The 17,371-nt window shown below is 42.1% G+C and overlaps 1 protein-coding gene across 2 annotated transcripts in view; it reads left to right on the forward strand.

Moving 5' to 3' along the window:
- F13A1 (coagulation factor XIII A chain) overlaps positions 1-17,371 on the forward strand; it is a 168,052-nt gene that overhangs the window by 139,237 nt on the left and 11,444 nt on the right. For both annotated transcript variants that reach the window (XM_016160997.2, XM_016160998.2), the window contains exons 13-14: positions 897-1,184; positions 7,777-7,937. In XM_016160997.2, coding sequence (XP_016016483.2) covers positions 897-1,184; positions 7,777-7,937 — 449 coding nt within the window. The remainder of the gene's footprint in view (positions 1-896; positions 1,185-7,776; positions 7,938-17,371) is intronic.

Consider the following 17,371-nt stretch of genomic DNA (forward strand, 5'->3'; position numbering starts at 1 on the left):
CACCATCTCGGAAATCTTACATAAGACATTTTCCTAAACACAACACACATCTCAAACTGCACCACCAGATGCCAATAGGTGTCCCTCAAAAAAAAAAAAAATGTATTCTGGGTCAGATGAGTTTAAGAAATCTTGTGTTAAATATGTCTCCTTATTTTAGGGCTCAATCTCAGAACCTTTCATAGGCTATTGAACCTTGTGAACACCCAGGGGACACTAGAGAACCAGTGCTCCCCAAAAGAACTTGGCCTTAGAGCCCTTCTGCAGGGAAGGCTTGTTAACAGTTTGCTAGATCTGAGTGTATGGGGCAGTGCACGGTATGGGAAATAGTGATCTCTGCACTCTGCTGGAGGCAAATGGCAACAGAGGAAGGAATGGAGGGCAGGACAGGAGCTCAGCAAGAGCAAATGGGACAGGCTCAAGTAGAGAGATAATTACTGAGATGATTACTGGGGAGATCCATGAATAGGAGAAAACTCATATTGCAGAAGGTAGAATGGCCAGGTACAACTATTGCCAAAATCTTTGCTTATAGATCTCCAAATTCTAGCTACATGGCTAGGACTTGGGGAAAGAAGCAAATCAATACCGCAGTTTGAGAAGAGTTAGATTTTACCAATTCTATCTGCGAACCCTGATATAATGACACTGGACAAACAACCCTTAGAGCAAGCCCTTTAGCAACCCCTTTCTGACGGGCCCTAGAAATATCACCCAACTTGGTGACCTGGGAAGCTCATGACTCTCTTGGAACTTGATTTGGCAGAATTTGAAAAATTCTCACCCCAAAGGGAAGTCGTATGTCTTGTAATTGTATGGCTTGTGCTCAGAGCACAGTGCGACTTTCTCTCTGATGGACTGCATTTCTTTTCCCTCATCATCTCTGTCTTTCCCAGGCCAAACAGAAGAGAGACTGGCCCTTGAAACTGCCCTGATGTATGGGGTTAAAAAGCCCCTCAATACAGAAGGTGTCATCAAACCAAAGTCTGACGTGGTCATGGACTTTGAAGTGGAAAATGTCGTGCTGGGAAAAGACTTCAAGGTCAACATCACCTTCCAGAACAACAGCCCCAACTCTCACGCTATCTCGGCCTATCTCTCTGGCAACATCACCTTCTACACCGGGGTCTCTAAGGAGGAATTCAAGAAGGAGACCTTTGATGTGACACTGGAGCCTTTTTCTAGTAAGCTACCTGGGTTGCGGGGAGGCAATTCTCTGTAGGACTTGTGATCTAGCTGGCAATGTGCTGATACCCCCTGAAAATATTCTGTCAAATTTTAAGTTCTGCACCAGAGCTCAGGAGCTTGGAGAACCAACCTCTAGAGAAGCCTCACCTTTCGTCTTCATGTCTCACGCATACAAGTGAACACTGGAATTTTCCAAGCCTAGAGTCCAATAAGTTGTGAAAGTTAAATATAACTTAATTTCTTGCTACTTATAGTGTGGGCTGAGGACCTGAAGTATCAGCATCCCTGGGGAGCTGGTTAGGAATGCAGACCTATAGAACTAGGATCTGCATTTTAACAAGATCCCAAGAGCTTTGGAGTGTGAATAGGAAAGTTTGTTAAAAACAAATCTAAAAAGCAGGACCCCTGGTGATGCCTCTCTCTCCAATTCTTTTCGGGACTGCCCCAGCAGGAATGATGGATGGGTTTTGCTTTATCATTTAGAAGGCAAGGAGATCTAAACTCTGCATAAAGGCCATTTCTGAAAAATGACCTGTCTGATGTATAAGGCCAGGAGAGAGCCCACCCTTGGGAGAAAGACTAGAAGCTCAGGACGTGCTGTCCAGGAGCCTCTGAAGGGCTTTGCTCTGCCATTTCTCAGGGGACCTCTTTCTCATCCTTGATCTCTTCCAGCCTCCCCTGTATACATTCCCCTCTAAAGCATCTTCTTTGCTATAAAACTGCATAATATTTTAAGCAAGATTGGGACTGACATGCTGAAGCTTGCTCTGGGGACTGCAATTTTGACCAATCTCATTTCCTGGAGTCTTCGTATTTAGTCAGCACCTCAGTTAATCACACAGCTGAAAAAATGGGTCAACAGAAAGAAACTGGTCTCCAGGCAGAGCATGTTGAGATAGATAGAGCAGGTTGGAAAACCCTGAACCAAATTTCCATTATCTGACATGTGCCACTGAAAAAGAAAAAAAAGAAAAGAAAATAGAAAAGAAAAAAGTATATGAATAATAAGTTTTATAAAACAGAGGCAAGCAAAGCTACTATGCCCCCCTGGGATGACCAAATCATGTCTCCATTGTGTTCAAGCTTTCTGGAATTGGTGTCTGTCCCAAGCCACAGTAAGTGCCCTGTGAGGCTTCAGAAAGATAGTCCCAGGAACATGGGAAACTATTTTTTGAAATCTTATTTCCAAGAAACTTACCCAAACTTGAAGGAAGTAAACCTTCCTAACTTCAATAATGTGGCTTTAACAGTTGGGGAAATCGACATGGTATTTTCTTTAGAAACTGGAAGATCTAGCACTTTTCTTATCCCTACAGGTAAGAGAATTCTTATAGAAAAGAGCAGTCATATAAAGGACTCAGAAGCATGACAGTCATTACAATTGTTTAGGGCGGGCAGATGCAGTGGATTTCAGAGCCCAAACCTTGGAATTAGACAAATCTGGATTTGGGGTGTGACTATGTTACCTACTAACTGTGTGTCCCTAGGCAAGCTGCTTAAGCAATCTGAGTTTGCTCTCCTCATCTGTACACGAGGACAGTACAACCTGCATCACAGGGCTGTTGATTCACTCACCAAACCTTTGTTTGGTGCTCATAAGTCTAGGTGCTGTTTTGTGCTGGAGACACAGCAATGAACTAAACAGAAATGTAGCCCCTCATGGAGTTTGTGGTCTCTTGTGGTGGGTGTGGGGCTCAACAACAAACAATCAAACAAGTGAATTTTTAGTGTTATTATGCACGTAATTGGAAAATAGAAAGCAGGGTAAAGAAGATAGGGAGTGCTGGTGGGGGAGAGGTGGTTCGGTGGGGGGGGGGGGAATCTCTCTAATAGGGTAATGTTTAACAGAAGCCTGACTAAAGGGTAGGAGTGAGCTTTTCAGCCAGAAGAAACCGGAAGTCAAAGGCCCTGAGACCAGAGAAGGTCTGATGTGCTCAGTGAGCAGCAAGGAGACCAGAGTGGGGAACACAGGTGTCAAGAAGAGAGTAGTGAAAAAAGCCATAGGCCCTGGTAAGGTCTTTAGCTTTGACTCCGAGCAAGCTGAGGAGCCACTGGAGGGTTCTGAGCAGAAGTGTGGCATGATCTAACTTAGGTTTTGAAAGGTCGCTCTGGCTGCTGTGTTGAGAATAGATTCTAGGGGAATTAGGGCTAAACGTTAGAGACTAGTTAAGATGCTACTGCAATAATTTGGTGAGAGATGGTGGGGTAGTGAGAGAAATACATACAATCAGATGCAGGTATATTCTGAAGGCAGAACTCACCGGATTGGTTGACAGATTGGATGTGTGGTATGTGAAGACGGTGTGAAGGAAACTAAATAAGATAAATATGTGTGAAATACTTCGCACATGGTAAGGCTTTCAGTAAATGTTAACTTCCAACATGTTTACTTTTGGGAAACCAAGACTGGAAGGATGAGTTGGTGTGTTTCAAGGTCACATACAGTAGTCAGAGGCAAAGCAGATAATAAAAGCCAGGCCCCATTCAAGCAATGACAGTGTAGGCCCTGGTGTAAACTTGGGCCTTAAGTAAGCCAGTTTCCTGTTATCTGGAGTCCAGCCGCCCCTCCCTTCCCTGGGCAGGGAACTATACACCATCCTTTTCCCACCTCCCAAGAATCCCAGTGCTCATTCTCCTTCCCCCTCTCTCCCTAATCCAACAAAAGAATGAGCTTATATGACTTAGCAGGCTAAAATGACATATTAGTCCCCAGAAATCACTGATCTAGGGACAGCTGACCAAACCTAAGTCTGATTCATTATTAATACAGGTCCCAACAGCTTGGCCCACCCCAAATCTTGTCCTGAATAATTTCAAGGGGTTTGGAGACTGTTACTTGCTTTACCCTGCAGGTAGGTGTCATTAATTGCATGCAATAAATTGCATATTGCAATCTAAAATAAACTGCATATTATTGCAAAAAATCACATATTATAGAGGTCAAAGTACATTTCTAGGAGGCTGTATTGCAAAGAAAGTGTTCCAAGTAGAATGAGAGGCATACTTTCCAGATTGATGATTAAAGAAAATGTGTGGGCTAGAATCAGGTTGGAAGACTTGAATAACTTAAACCTTCCAATACCTTCAAAGGTGCTATCATTTCTACTTGGCTATATTTAGTTTTCTTTGCTTTTTGGAAAAGAGATGAGGCAGCTCCAGTCTGTGTCTCCCTTGGCTTTCCCCAGACACCGTAAATGATGTTGGCAGGATCCCAGCTCCACCACTTATAGAGTGAAAATCTATTCTTCTTTCTCTTGCCACGTTTAATAAACTTTATCTAGAACAATTTCTTGTGTGGTGGCAAAACACAGCACTTACATAACATACTATTTCAGGAGAACTGTTCTCTTGGGCTCGAAGCACAGCCCATTTTCCTTAGTGCTATGATTTAGAGAATGCTCTGCCTCAGAGATTAAGGGGTCTTTATACCAATATTGTAAAGGTAGCAAGGGCCTCTGTAAAGATTGGTGGAAAGAAGTTAGGCATATCTCAGCAGCCTAAAGGAACCCAGAGGTCAAACACAGAACTAGCCAGAGGAGGTCCATTGTTTTATTATTACTGAAGGCAGCTTGAGGCAAAAATGGACATTCTCCCAGGCCTGTCATTTGCCACTCCATTCATTTAGATCTGGGGAAGTGAAAAATGGCCCCACATGTTCATCTGAGGTTATATCCAACTGAGACACAGAGTCTTATTCATCTAGACAATTGATTGCTGGAGGAACTATGGAAAAAGCAGAGTCCAGGCTCAGGCCCAAAGAAGGCAAAATGATTGGGTTGTTCAAAAATTCAGAATTCAAGGGCCAAGATCAAAGCAATGTCATAGATTAAAAAGGCTGGCTCTGAGTGGAATAGGACTGCCCCAAGAATCAAGCCAAGTTGTTTAATACTTGCCTAGGATGGACAAATACCTTCACATAAATCTACATAGCCCAAGGCAGGGTTTCTCAGCAGAGGCATCACTGACAGTTAGTTCAAGCTGTAGATAATTGTTCTGGGGCCCGTCCTGTGCATTGCAGAATCCCTGGCCTGTATCCACTAGATGCCAGTAGCAACTCCCAATTCTGACTAACAAAAATGTCTCCAGAGATTACCAAACATCCCCTGGGGGGCCAAATTATCCCCAGGTGACAACCACTGGTCTAGAGTGACCAACCTTTACAGTTTGCCAGGAATTGAATGGTTCCGGGGTACAGAATTTTCAGGTTTAAAACTGAGACTGTCCTAAGTCCACCCTAACTCACCCCTTCTACTGCTAGAACCTCGTATCTCTGGGTGCTTTTCAAACCTGCACACTCGTCATCTGGGCATCTTAGTCAAGTGCAGAACCTGATCCAGTAGGTGAGGTGGGGTCAGAGAACTTGCATCTCTAACAAGCTCCCAGGTGATGTTTGCTGCTGACCAAGCCTGGGGCAGCAAGAGCTGGGTTGGAAAGACAGCCCTTTCCACTTGAACCAAGGCTTTTTCAGAACTCATTCTGTGGGGATGCCCTGGTTGTTAGAGCACTGCTTCTTGGCCCCAGCTGTATATTAGCGTCCACTGTGGCATGTTTAAAACAACATCCTAGCTCTAGCCTCCAAAATTCTGATTTATTTGGTCTGGGGTGGGATCCAGCAGGTTTTTAAATGTCCCCAGGTGATTGTGTTGTGGAGCCAAGATTGAGAACTCCTCAGTCAGAGGGCTGGAGGCGGTCATAGCACCTACTCATCTGTGAGACTTTGAAGCAGATGCTGAGCATAACCTGACACACCCTCACCTGTGCTCTAGCAAGTCAGGAGGCCTCCCTGTGCCCTGGCGCTGCCTCTGCACAGTGTTCCATTTGTGTTGCTGGACTGCTGCTTGCTATGGAGGGCAAAATGAACTACCCTCTGCACATGAAACTATCGACCGTGAGAATTATTTCCTTCAAAATCTTCCGCAGGAAGAACTCTTTAGCAAAAGGCTGACGTGGGACAGGGAAGCAGTGGTGGAGACCTTCAATTCCATGAATGTTTACAGAGCCTGTACTGTGTGTGTGGGGTGGAGATGTGAGTTACCCATTCCCCTGCTGGGCGTGCTGGCTGTTGATGCCACACTAACATGTGGCTCTGACCACCTAGCAACGGGTGCTATACGTGGCCCAGGCTCAGCCTGCAGAAGAACTGCCCTTTGCTGTCTAGACTCCCAGGCTGTGGGAAATGAAAGGGATAGAAAAGGTGGGCAATGCAGCCAAACAGAACCTTATCGCTGTAGCCAGAGCCACAAGACAGAATCCCCTTCCTCAGCCCTATGATGACTGACAGCAGCCTGGACCTCTCCCCATCCTCCAAATGTCCTCCTCACTGACTGTCCCCAACACCTAAATGCTAATTTCAGTGACTTGAGGAAATAAGCATTTGGTACAGAGGTCTTTTAAGTTGCAAATAGGAGAGGGGGTAGGAGGGAGTTGAATGCCTATGGTGAAAACAAGTTTCAAGAGCATCTTTCTCTTAAGTAGAAGTCATGTCAAATTGGTACAAAAAAAAAAAAGCTGGACAATAATTCATAAAGATCTATCCACCCCTATGTTTGTGGCAATACAATTAACAATAGCCAAGATATGGAAACAACCTAAATGCCCATCGACAGACAATTGGATAAAAAAGTTATGGTCATATATACAATGCAATATTACTCGGCCATTAAAAAAATGAAATTCTACCATTCACAAAGACCTGGATGGACATAAAGGTTATTATGCCGAGTGAAATAATTCAGGTAAAGAAAGATAAAAACCATATGATTTCACTTATATATGGAACCTAAGGAACAAAAAGAACACACTCATCAAAAACAGATTCACAAATATAGGGGACAATTTGGTGATGGCCAGAGGGGTGGGGGTTTAGGGGGTTGGAGAAAGGAGTGAGGGTTAAGGAAGTACAAATTAGTAGTTGATAGTCACAGGGATGGGGAAGCATGGCATAAGGAGTGCATTCAGCATTAAAATAATGGCTAGATGTAGAGCCAGAGGAGAGAAAGAGCAATCAGGAGGACTGTTTATAAACCATATAAATACCTAACCAATGTACTGTATATTTGAAGCTAATAATAAAATAAAATTAAAAACCTATAAAAATCTGTGGAGCACTACAAGGAGCAGGTTTAGGTGATTGACAGTTTTGCTTCTGCATGGCCCATAGCCTGCATGAGAGGCTTCTTATGGCACGAGGGGTGGGCACATAGGATAGTAAGTAACCTTGAACTTCACCGCTCCACATCTGCCATCTTGGGATGGCGTCTGTCCCTGCCCAAATCAAAATAGCCACAGTTAAAACCCCTTGATCCTTGATTTTAAACATGACTATCATATTTTACAACAGGAAAAACACTGGGAAATTTGACACATTTTCTCTAGTAAGACTTCACTGAATATTAAATTTCCAGCACATTCTTTACCCAGAAGCAGGAGAGCTTATCCCTGATTGACTGTTTGTTCCATTTGCCCCCAGCTTTGCTGTGTTCCAGAGGGTGCTGTGCTAATGTGAAAAAAATGAGGTCACTTGGGGAAAGTAAAGCAGATTCTATCTCGGGTCTCAATATCCAGCATGTTTGTTTTTCCTCCTGCCAGTCAAGAAAGAGGAAGTGCTGGTGAGAGCTGGCGAGTACATGGGCCACTTGCTGGAACAAGCGTCTCTGCAATTCTTCGTCACAGCTCGTGTCGATAAGACGGGAGATATTCTGGCCAAGCAGAAGTCCACTGTGCTGACAATCCCCAAGGTCAACATCAAGGTTAGTTTTAGCATCTCAGACAAGTGAGAGCAGCAAATTTGTTGATTACTTATCCAAGCTTATTGTGTTTTAGCGTGTTTGTGAGTGAGTGTATATTTGAATGTGTGTCCTGCTCAAAAAAACAAAAACAAAAACAAAAAACAAATGGAGCTAGGGTCCTCCTGTTCTTTGAAAGAAGTAAACTACTCTATATATAGACATAGCATATAACACTTTTCTCTTCTCTCCAGATTTAAATATATAGATCTGGTTGCAGATATAAATATAACCTGTAGATATAAACATACTTGTGGAGGAAGATAAAGATGTGTAATGGATACAGATACTTAGAACTCTCACAGTCTCCAGTATAAAGTGGGTCAGGCAGAGGATAAAATGGAAACTGCTTGGATCATCTCCCACCTGCCTTTTGGGCTGTACTATTGTTTATTGAGATATAATTGAATACAGTAGAATGCACGAACTGAATTGTCAGCTTGATGACAATGACTTTTTATATATGTATACACTTTGTAAACTGCGGACAGATGAAGATGTAGGGGATTTCCAACACCTCAGAAAGCTCCCTCATGCCTTTTCCAGTAAATAATCCCCTCCCCCATTATCAAGATAACCACTTCTTCTGACTTTTGTCACTATATGGCTTTTTTGGACCATTTGGCTTGTAGCTTTAACATCTCTCCATTTATCACCAGAAATTTCTGCCCTTGATGGCTCAAAGGAACTGGGCAAAGGAGGGCTGAATATGGTAACCCATTTTGTTCCCACAATTCAGGAGCACTGGCAGCATCTACAACCACATCCCTGGGACACCACCCTGACCTGTGAGCAGGAACTCAGGCCTCCAGCAGGGTCCTTGGGCGATGACATCTTATGCCAGCCATATCCAGGGCTTAGAGATCTTTCCGAGTGGCTAGGGAACATTTTCCTTGAAGTAATTAAGAGTGATTAGCACAGAGCCTAAGTTTCATTCCTCTAAAGTGATAGACAAATCAAAGTTGTATAAACTTGCTCATATTTTAAATGCCCCTAGAGGTGGTAGGGAGAAGGCAATGGGTTGGGAGGGGGAGGTAGGCCTTAAGTCTTAAGGATGATTTTCTGTGAATATTTGTAAAACTAATAACTTGTATAGCATTCAAAATGACAACTTTTACTGGATCTAGTATCATGTGGATGGCACTTGAGAACCACCATTAATCACCGTAGGATAAGGCTCATCTAAACACAGATGTATAGTGCCTGTGGAGGAAGATAATTCTAAGCCCTTTATTTCTAGAAAGACTTAAGTCATCTTCTCTGTTTGGTTCGTTCACCTCAGTCACCTCCCACAGACTGATCACAGCACCTGTCTGCACAAGTGGCCTTAAGAGACAAAAATGAGGATGTGCAGGCAGAATAGAAAACAAATGGAAAACAGAGAAGTGGGATTGGGTTCCTCATGGTGCTGTTAATCCCATGAGAACATGAATTCAATAGCATAAGGTACCATAAGTGGGGTGGGCCTTCCCACCACCCACAAACAGGCAGGCTGCCCTCATGGCCAGCTCTCCCTCGGAGACATGCAGTGTTGCTCTGCAGGCCTCTCCCAACTGCATGTGGAGGCATCCTTTATCCTTTCCCAGTCTCATCCACGAACTCAACCTAAGAAGCTTTCTCACCAGAGGCAAGGCCTATATGCTCTCCTTAATTATGAAGCGATGGCTTGTCTCTGTAAAGGGCTCAGGAGAGAGCACTTCCAAGCTATGTGCTCAAACCAAAGCATAAAATAGAATTTAATTGCACCACTGATAATAAACTGTATGTATAAAGGAAACTAATAACTTTCATCTTTTAGACATTATTAATCTGAAGGATTATTTATTAGTTATCTTTTGAGTTTACTTAAAGAGCAGTGTCATCCCTCAGGGACAGAATGGAACTACCTTCTCCCATAAGTTGAGTGACCTGGGCAGGGAGGATGCACTTTTTAAAAGAGCTGTGTTCTTGCTTTTGTTTTGTTTTGTTTTGTTTTGTTTTGTTTTGTTTTTAATTCCCATAAAGGTATCAGGGGTGCTATTCCTGAGGGAAATTTATTTAGAGGTTTGACTGGGACTTGAACATGAGAGAAATAAAAATAAATAAAAATTCTGGCTTCTGTCCTGTACCAAAATTATTTGAAAGAAAGTCAGAAGAAATTCTCAAAAAACTACTCTTTAACCACTAATCCTATTAAACATATTAACCCCACAGACAAACTAAATCTGAGCAGAGGAAGAGGTGTTTCTGGGTAAAGCACCTCACACCTTAAAAGCCACCCATGTATCCCTGAGCTGTGAGAAGCCCTCATTGCAGACACTCTGGCTAAAGGACTGGAGACCTGGGAGGCTGCCGTAGATAGGAAATATAGAGCTATGGCATCCAGATTGCACTTCTTGTTCTGAAAGTAACTGGGGGAGGGAAAGAGGACACAGAGAAGAGGAGGGAAGGGGGATGGGGAGGAGGAGAGAAAAAAGTAGGGAAGGGAAGGGGAGAAGAAGGGAATGGAAAAGAGGGGAGGAATGGAAAAGAGGAAGGAAGAGCAGAGGAGTGGGAAGGAGAGGGAAGGAGGGAGGAGAAAAAAAACATTACATTGAAGTATTACACAGGAGACCTTAGGGAAAGGAATCAAATAAATTGAATAAAACAGGAGTTGGAGAGGGAGCTAAATGCGGTGAAAATAAAAAAAAAAAAAAAAAAAAAAAAAGCACAGTGGCTCAGAGGTCCAGAATTGCTTAGGTCATGTGCTCACATTCTAGGAAAATGCCAGAAAACTTTGTCAATCTCTTTGAGCCTGAGATGGGCCCAGAACATCTCAATGAATCTTCTGGGCACAAGGGAGACCACGTGAGAGACAAAGGGTTAGGAGGACCTGATCCTCCTGTCCTTAGCCCACAGGCAGGAGGGATGAGACCAGCGTATGATGATGACAATGATAGCAGCTATAAATTATTGAGCTCTATATTATTATACTTCTCTTGTGTTATCTAATTTAATCATTACTATCTCATGAAGTGTATATTACTATACCCCCCATTTTAGAGGTGAGAAAACTGAGGCCCAGAGGAGGTAATGTGCCCTGTAGCATAGTGGTCGAAACATGGGCTTTGAATAAAACTGGGTTCAAAGCCTATTTTCTCAACATAATAACTGTAACCTAGACATATCACTTGCTCTCTTTTAGCGTTTTTTTCTCATTTATAAAAGGAAGACAATGCTAATACTTCATATGGCTGTTGTGAGTATATAATGACTTAATGGACACCTAATGCCCAACTCACAGTAAACACTGAGTACATGCTGGTTGTTATTATTGTCATTACTTTTCATAAGCAACTGGACTGTGATCACATGCCTAGTGAGTGAAGCTTCTAATCCAGATCTTCTGACTCAGCAGTCTGTGTAGATAACCACTAGGCTACATTGCTCTCACACTGGAATTTTCACAGAAAGTAGAACATGGTGACTGCCTTAACAAGGGTCTGTGTTTTTCAAGGGAGTTTGGTTGGAGTGATATGTGAAAAATTAATGCTATAGAACAATAGATGATCCCCTATGAATGGATAACACTTAAAGCAGTAGAAATGAATGGAGAGACCACTCCAGATCCTAGGGAAAAAATATGAGGAAGAACAAGAAGAGAGGTGGATGGTAGGTTTGGGGAGCAACTAGAATCCTGCTTTGGCTGGAGTCGATGCTGGGAGCAAGGGACTAGTGGTGATAAACCTAGAAAGGCAGCTTAGGGCCATTTTAAAGCCTAAAATTTTGGAATGAGAGCTTTATAATTCACTCTATGAACAAAGGTTGCAGCATAGATTCTAGAGCAGCGGTTCCAACCTTTTTGGTACAAGGCACCAGTGCTCCTATGAGAATCTAATGCCTGATGATCTGAGGTGGAGCTGAGGTGGTGATGCTAACACTTGAGAGCGGCTGCAAATATAGATGAAGCTTTGCTCACTCACCTACTGCTCACCTCCTGCTGTGTGGTCTAGTTCCTAACAGGCCTTTGACGGGTACTGGTCCGTGACCCAAGAGTTAGGGACCCCTGTTCTAGAGCATAAATGTAACAACTGTCAACTCTGCTCGCCCAAGAGTCAGAACCAATTTTGTTTCTCCCTTCTCTTTAAAGCCTTTTCTCAAGGCGCTCTCTCATTCTGGGAGTCCTCAGCTCATCCTTGGGACTGGAGGTTTCTGGCAGCAAGTTTGCAGCTGCTTTTAACCAGCCCCATTTTTAGAGCAAGTGAAGGCCAACCTGGAACAATACTGAGCTCACCTGTCTGACTCCATGTCATTGTCAACCAAAGCAGTTGACCAGTGGACATGTAATTACACCCTAATGGACCCAGTCTTGGTTGCATTCTTCCCTATAATGATAAGTTAATTATTCCCAGCACCCACAGTGCATGAGTCACAGTGTGTGATCCTCATATGGAAAATGGCAGAGAGAGACATTCATTAAACTTTAATGAGCACACTTTTCTTTTTCCATGCTATCAAAATATTTTGATGAGAAAAGAATATTTTATTAAAATCAGACATAGTATTTTTTTCTGGCTTCCCATGCAGTGATGGTCGTAAGATGCTTTAAGTCAGAAAAAGACTCTTAGGCATTTTTATTTTTAATGAAAAGCTATTTTTTTTTTTTTTTTTTTTTTTTGGAGAGAATGGAAGCAATTGGGAGAATTCAGCTGGTCTCCAGGCTAGAGACTGGCTTGTCTGGAATCTGTGATGTGTAAAATGGAAATAGCATTATGGTGGGTTTCTCCAATTCTCAATTAGCAAAGGTTTCACATTTTTCATGGTTTCACTCAACTAGAATAAGAACACCAAGATGGACACCTGTAGCCCCTTTTGTAGAAGCAAAGTAGCTGGGTGAATAATCTACCTGGGCTGCTTTGGGTTAATTGCTCAACCGTGAGATGTAAAATGGGTCCAATGATAGTACTGACATTGTGTTTCTAGGAGGCATCATTAAAATAATTCACATATAGAGCTTAGCATAGTACTTTCATCATAGTAAATCCTCAATGAAGGCCAATGTCTATCAGCTTCCACCACACATACCTACCCTCCACTTTGCTTTTTCATCTCCTCCTCCTCTTCTCTCTTTCTGTCTCATACACACATACCATCCTCTCTGAACTTCAGTGTCCCTTTTGCAAAATGATTAACCCACTAACAATTATGTTATTTATATTAATTACAATCACATGTAAAACACAAAGTTTTTGTGGGTTAACATTTGTAATGTTTGTGAGGATGCTTAGGCCATGCCAGGACTTGGTAGTTGTTGATAAAAGTTTCTTCCTTCTTTGCCTAGTCCTATCTGTGCCTGGAAATCCTGCAGTCACACCCTGAAAATTACTTAGAGCAATGTGTGGCCCTCTGGCCTAAAGTGAAGGTAACACTCACCTGGTGGCATTGCATCTGACCTCTGGGTGTCAAGGGTGTGCACTGTTCCCTGTGGAACCCATGTGAGGATGGCCAGTTTTGAAGAGTCTGGTGTAAGGGTGGGGGCAGATAGAAGTTTTTATGTGTTCCTCAGATGACTTTCATTCAGTACCTGGAAAATAAACTCTTCCAAGTGCTAGTCTAAGATAGCTCAGGTGCCAATACTTCTGTAGTGTTATGTAGAGCAATTCCTGTAGCCTTTGCAGGACCTCATGCAATACCAGAACTAATTTTCTTGTATGAACAAGGAGCAATTTTACTGAGAAAATATAACTACTTTCTATGTACATGATTTAAAAAAATTACAACCGTAAACAAGCCATGAACAAATAGGTGCCCCCAATTCTTTAAAAAATCTCTTAAACATTTAAAATGAGAACAACTGACTGATTTCAAGATTTTTTAACATAGATTTTAATGTGCCTCACTGCCTCCCCACCTCTGGGGTGGGCACAGTCTGCCCAAGTGTAGGTATTGGCCCAGTGGCATTAACAAGATTTTAATAAGGATTGCTTCTTACTTATTTGTTCTGTTGACTATAAGAAATTTCTAGTATTTATTCAGCCCTTTGTTTAGTCATTCACTCATTTATTCATTCTTTTATTCACTTCATTCAATAGTTATTTGGTGCCTCCTCTGTACATAAGTTGTAGACGTTTGTTTTTTTTTTTTTAATTATCAGAGGAAAAAGTCAACATTAAGAACATTTGTATTGACTGTTTCTTTGAAATGGGGAAAGATTGCTGGTATTTCTGTTTAGTGGTAGCCAACCTTGGTCAGCTCCAGGAGCCTGGCCACTCTGTTTTCTTATGGATTGGTCCCCATTACCACATGGCCTGAAGCACTCCTCTCGTATGATGAGTGTACACAGTGCCTACAAAGGCTGGTAATTCATTGATATTTGTAAGCAGAATGTCTGCACTACTAGCCCCAATCAACTGGGCCTCAGCACTCTGGACTTGCAGTGGTGAGGATAACACAGGTGACATGGGCAATGTCCCTGCCAACCCCTCCAGGGTGGGTACTTGGACCTACTTCTGGGTGGGCTCTACTCCAAGCCAACACCGACACTTGTGCAGACTGTCCCACCTGGGGTGAGGAGGCCATAAGGGGATCGAATCTATCCCACTTGCCAAGCTATGCAGAGAGCAACATCCACCCTTAAAAGGGACACCCTTTCCTAACCTGCACTGACACACACCCGCATTGGCTCAATGTCTAGCTCTCTTCTGACTCAAGACATTATTTTGGCTTTTTTGAACAACTATTCTAATGTGTTCTTACTGGAGCCCATGATTCTTCCTAAGGTGTGGGCTCCGGTTAGAATCCTCTTTGTATCCATGGAAGATACCATTTTAACCAGAGTAGAGCAAGGCTGAGTTGGTTGCTGAGGTGGGTGCCTGCACTCTGCTCCTACAACATCTCAATTCATATACCTTTATCCCACAGGAAAGGTTAAAATTGGGGAAACCACTTGAGATGTAGTAATTGTCTCCAAAATGCTTGACAGCCACTGGGTTAATGGTGAGACCTCGCTACAGTTTTGTTTTGTTCCGTGAGAACTTAAATATCAGAAACTTTCTATCAAGGCAGAAAATGAAAACAGAGACTGTGTTCTAACTAAATCCTAAACCATCTCCCCTCCTATGTCTCCAACCAAGCACATATCTCCCTTCCAACCTCCTGTGTTCTCTCTGACTTTGTCACATGTCCCAGTCACTAGGATGCACCTCTGCCTGCCCTTCCCCCTTGGTCCTTCAAGGGAGGCTGAGGCAAGGGCACAGGGAGGTGGATTCTCCATTTTTTAAAAAGTGTTAGTGGAGGCTCCCAACTTCTCCCCTTTGTGGTTCTCTTCCCTAAGAAACTGAATCTACATCTCCATAGGGGAATTTATGGTTTAGATGGTTCTCATGGTCACTCTAGTAGCAACATTTCTTCTCTTAAACCTCAATAGCATTTAGATTCAGTAAGTGCTAATGTGTTTAAGATACTCTTCTAGATCATTTCACATTGAATCTTCCCTATAACCACATAAGAAACTGAGGCCCAGAGAGTCCAAGCCATTTGGCCCAAGGACATACAGCGGCAGCCCCTGGTTTTCAGACTTTGAGTTCAGCACACCTTCACCGCAGCTTCCCCCAAGTATGGTCACTCTCTGTGTCTTAGCCACTTTGGATATGCCTCTTGGCACTGTCCTAGACCATCAGTGGAGAAAATCAAATATGTCTGTGTAAGGTCCTACCCTGATGGGCTCTGAGTGGTTAAAATCTATGTATCCTGCGAGGGTCCCAGGCAGGGCTCCACCAGCCATGGCTTTCTATGCACAGCTTGCTGACTCTCCACCCCCTCATGGCTGTTGGGCATGGATGACCAGAGAGTGAGTGTGCTCTAACAGCCAGGAGTGCATATCCTAGACCTGTCAATTGGTAAGCCCCACAACTGGAAGGTTTATGTTTCCATATACCTGTTTCCACAGTACAGCTACATAACAACCTGTATTTGAGAGTTAAAATGAGAAGTATCTGGTAACTTGTGTACCTAAAATATAATTTGCTCTATGCATATCCTTTTGCTATTTTTTTTATCTTAAAAAAAGGCACATAAAGTTAAACATCAAGAATGATGAATCTCATCTACCTTATCATATAATCCCACTATGTTTGGGCTATTGGTTTTTTAAAGTATCTCGACCTTTACTCTAAGTAGAAAATCCTGTTATCATCAAGTAATATAATATATCAAGGCCCTAAGTCTATCTTGTCACATTTTACTATGCTATAGAAATCTGATTCTTTCCCCATAAAATCAAAGAGTTTGGTTGTATATATATTTTCAAATTTAGTTCATGATCAAGTTATAATCATTGTACTCAACTGGTAGTTTAGGGACAATATAAGGAAATACTGCAAATAATTTTTCAGTGAATTTCATAAAATAATGAGGCTATTTACAGCAAAAAAAAAAAAATGTTACTATTTTTGTTTCTCTGCTGTCAGAGACCACAGTGTATGCAGTGTTTAAAAATGGATGTTTTGGAGTCAGAAAGACCTATATTTATATCTGGATTCTACAGACTTACTAGGTCTGTAACTTGGACATTTTATCTTTTAAGTTTCAGTTTCACATCAATGGAATGTGATGTGATATAATCATGTCAACTCCCAAGCCCATAGGGCTGTAAGGAGGATTAAATAATACAAATAAAATGATGAGCAGAATGCCTGAATTACTAAGTAAGTTACTATTATTATTACTAATTAGAGTCAATCTAGAGGTATGGTTGAACAATGGCTCTGGCACCAGACCATCCGCATTCAGTTATCACTTCCCCTACTTACTATCTTCATGAACCTGAGCAACTTACTTCTCTGTGTCTGTTTCCTCACCTGTAAAGTGAAGACTCACAGTATCTAATTCATATGGTTGTGAAGATTAAATAAGTTGTAATATATATAAATCACTTAACAGCATTGTTCAATAGAACTTTCTATAATTATGGAAATATTCTAAATTTGTGCTGTCCAATATGATAGCCACCAGCCACATGTAGTTACTGAGTACTTGAAATTTGGCTAATGCAACTAAGCAACTGACTTTTCAATTTAATTTAATTTAATTAATTTAAATAGCCACATGTGGCTGGTGGCTACCATAATTGACACCACAGACTATAACATTACCTATCTTAAACCATTAGCATTGTTTAGTAAACGCCAACCTAAGTGTATTAGCTAATAGCAATGGTGGCACTATCATTAATGAGCAGAATTTACAAACAAGCAACTGCTTATTACCAGCAGTGATCATAGGCAGAGAAGGAGAAAAAAATTTCATCTTTCATCAGCACATGTAATAATACACGATTGAAAACACAAGAAGTAAGGGCTGTGAGTTGAACTAATAAATCATGTGACTCATATAGCCAACTAAATTTGTTCTTTCTTAATTTTTTTCATTTCAGTTTCCAT

The sequence above is a fragment of the Rousettus aegyptiacus genome, unplaced genomic scaffold, assembly GCF_014176215.1.
Source record: "Rousettus aegyptiacus isolate mRouAeg1 unplaced genomic scaffold, mRouAeg1.p scaffold_m13_p_1, whole genome shotgun sequence".
NCBI lineage: Eukaryota > Metazoa > Chordata > Mammalia > Chiroptera > Pteropodidae > Rousettus > Rousettus aegyptiacus.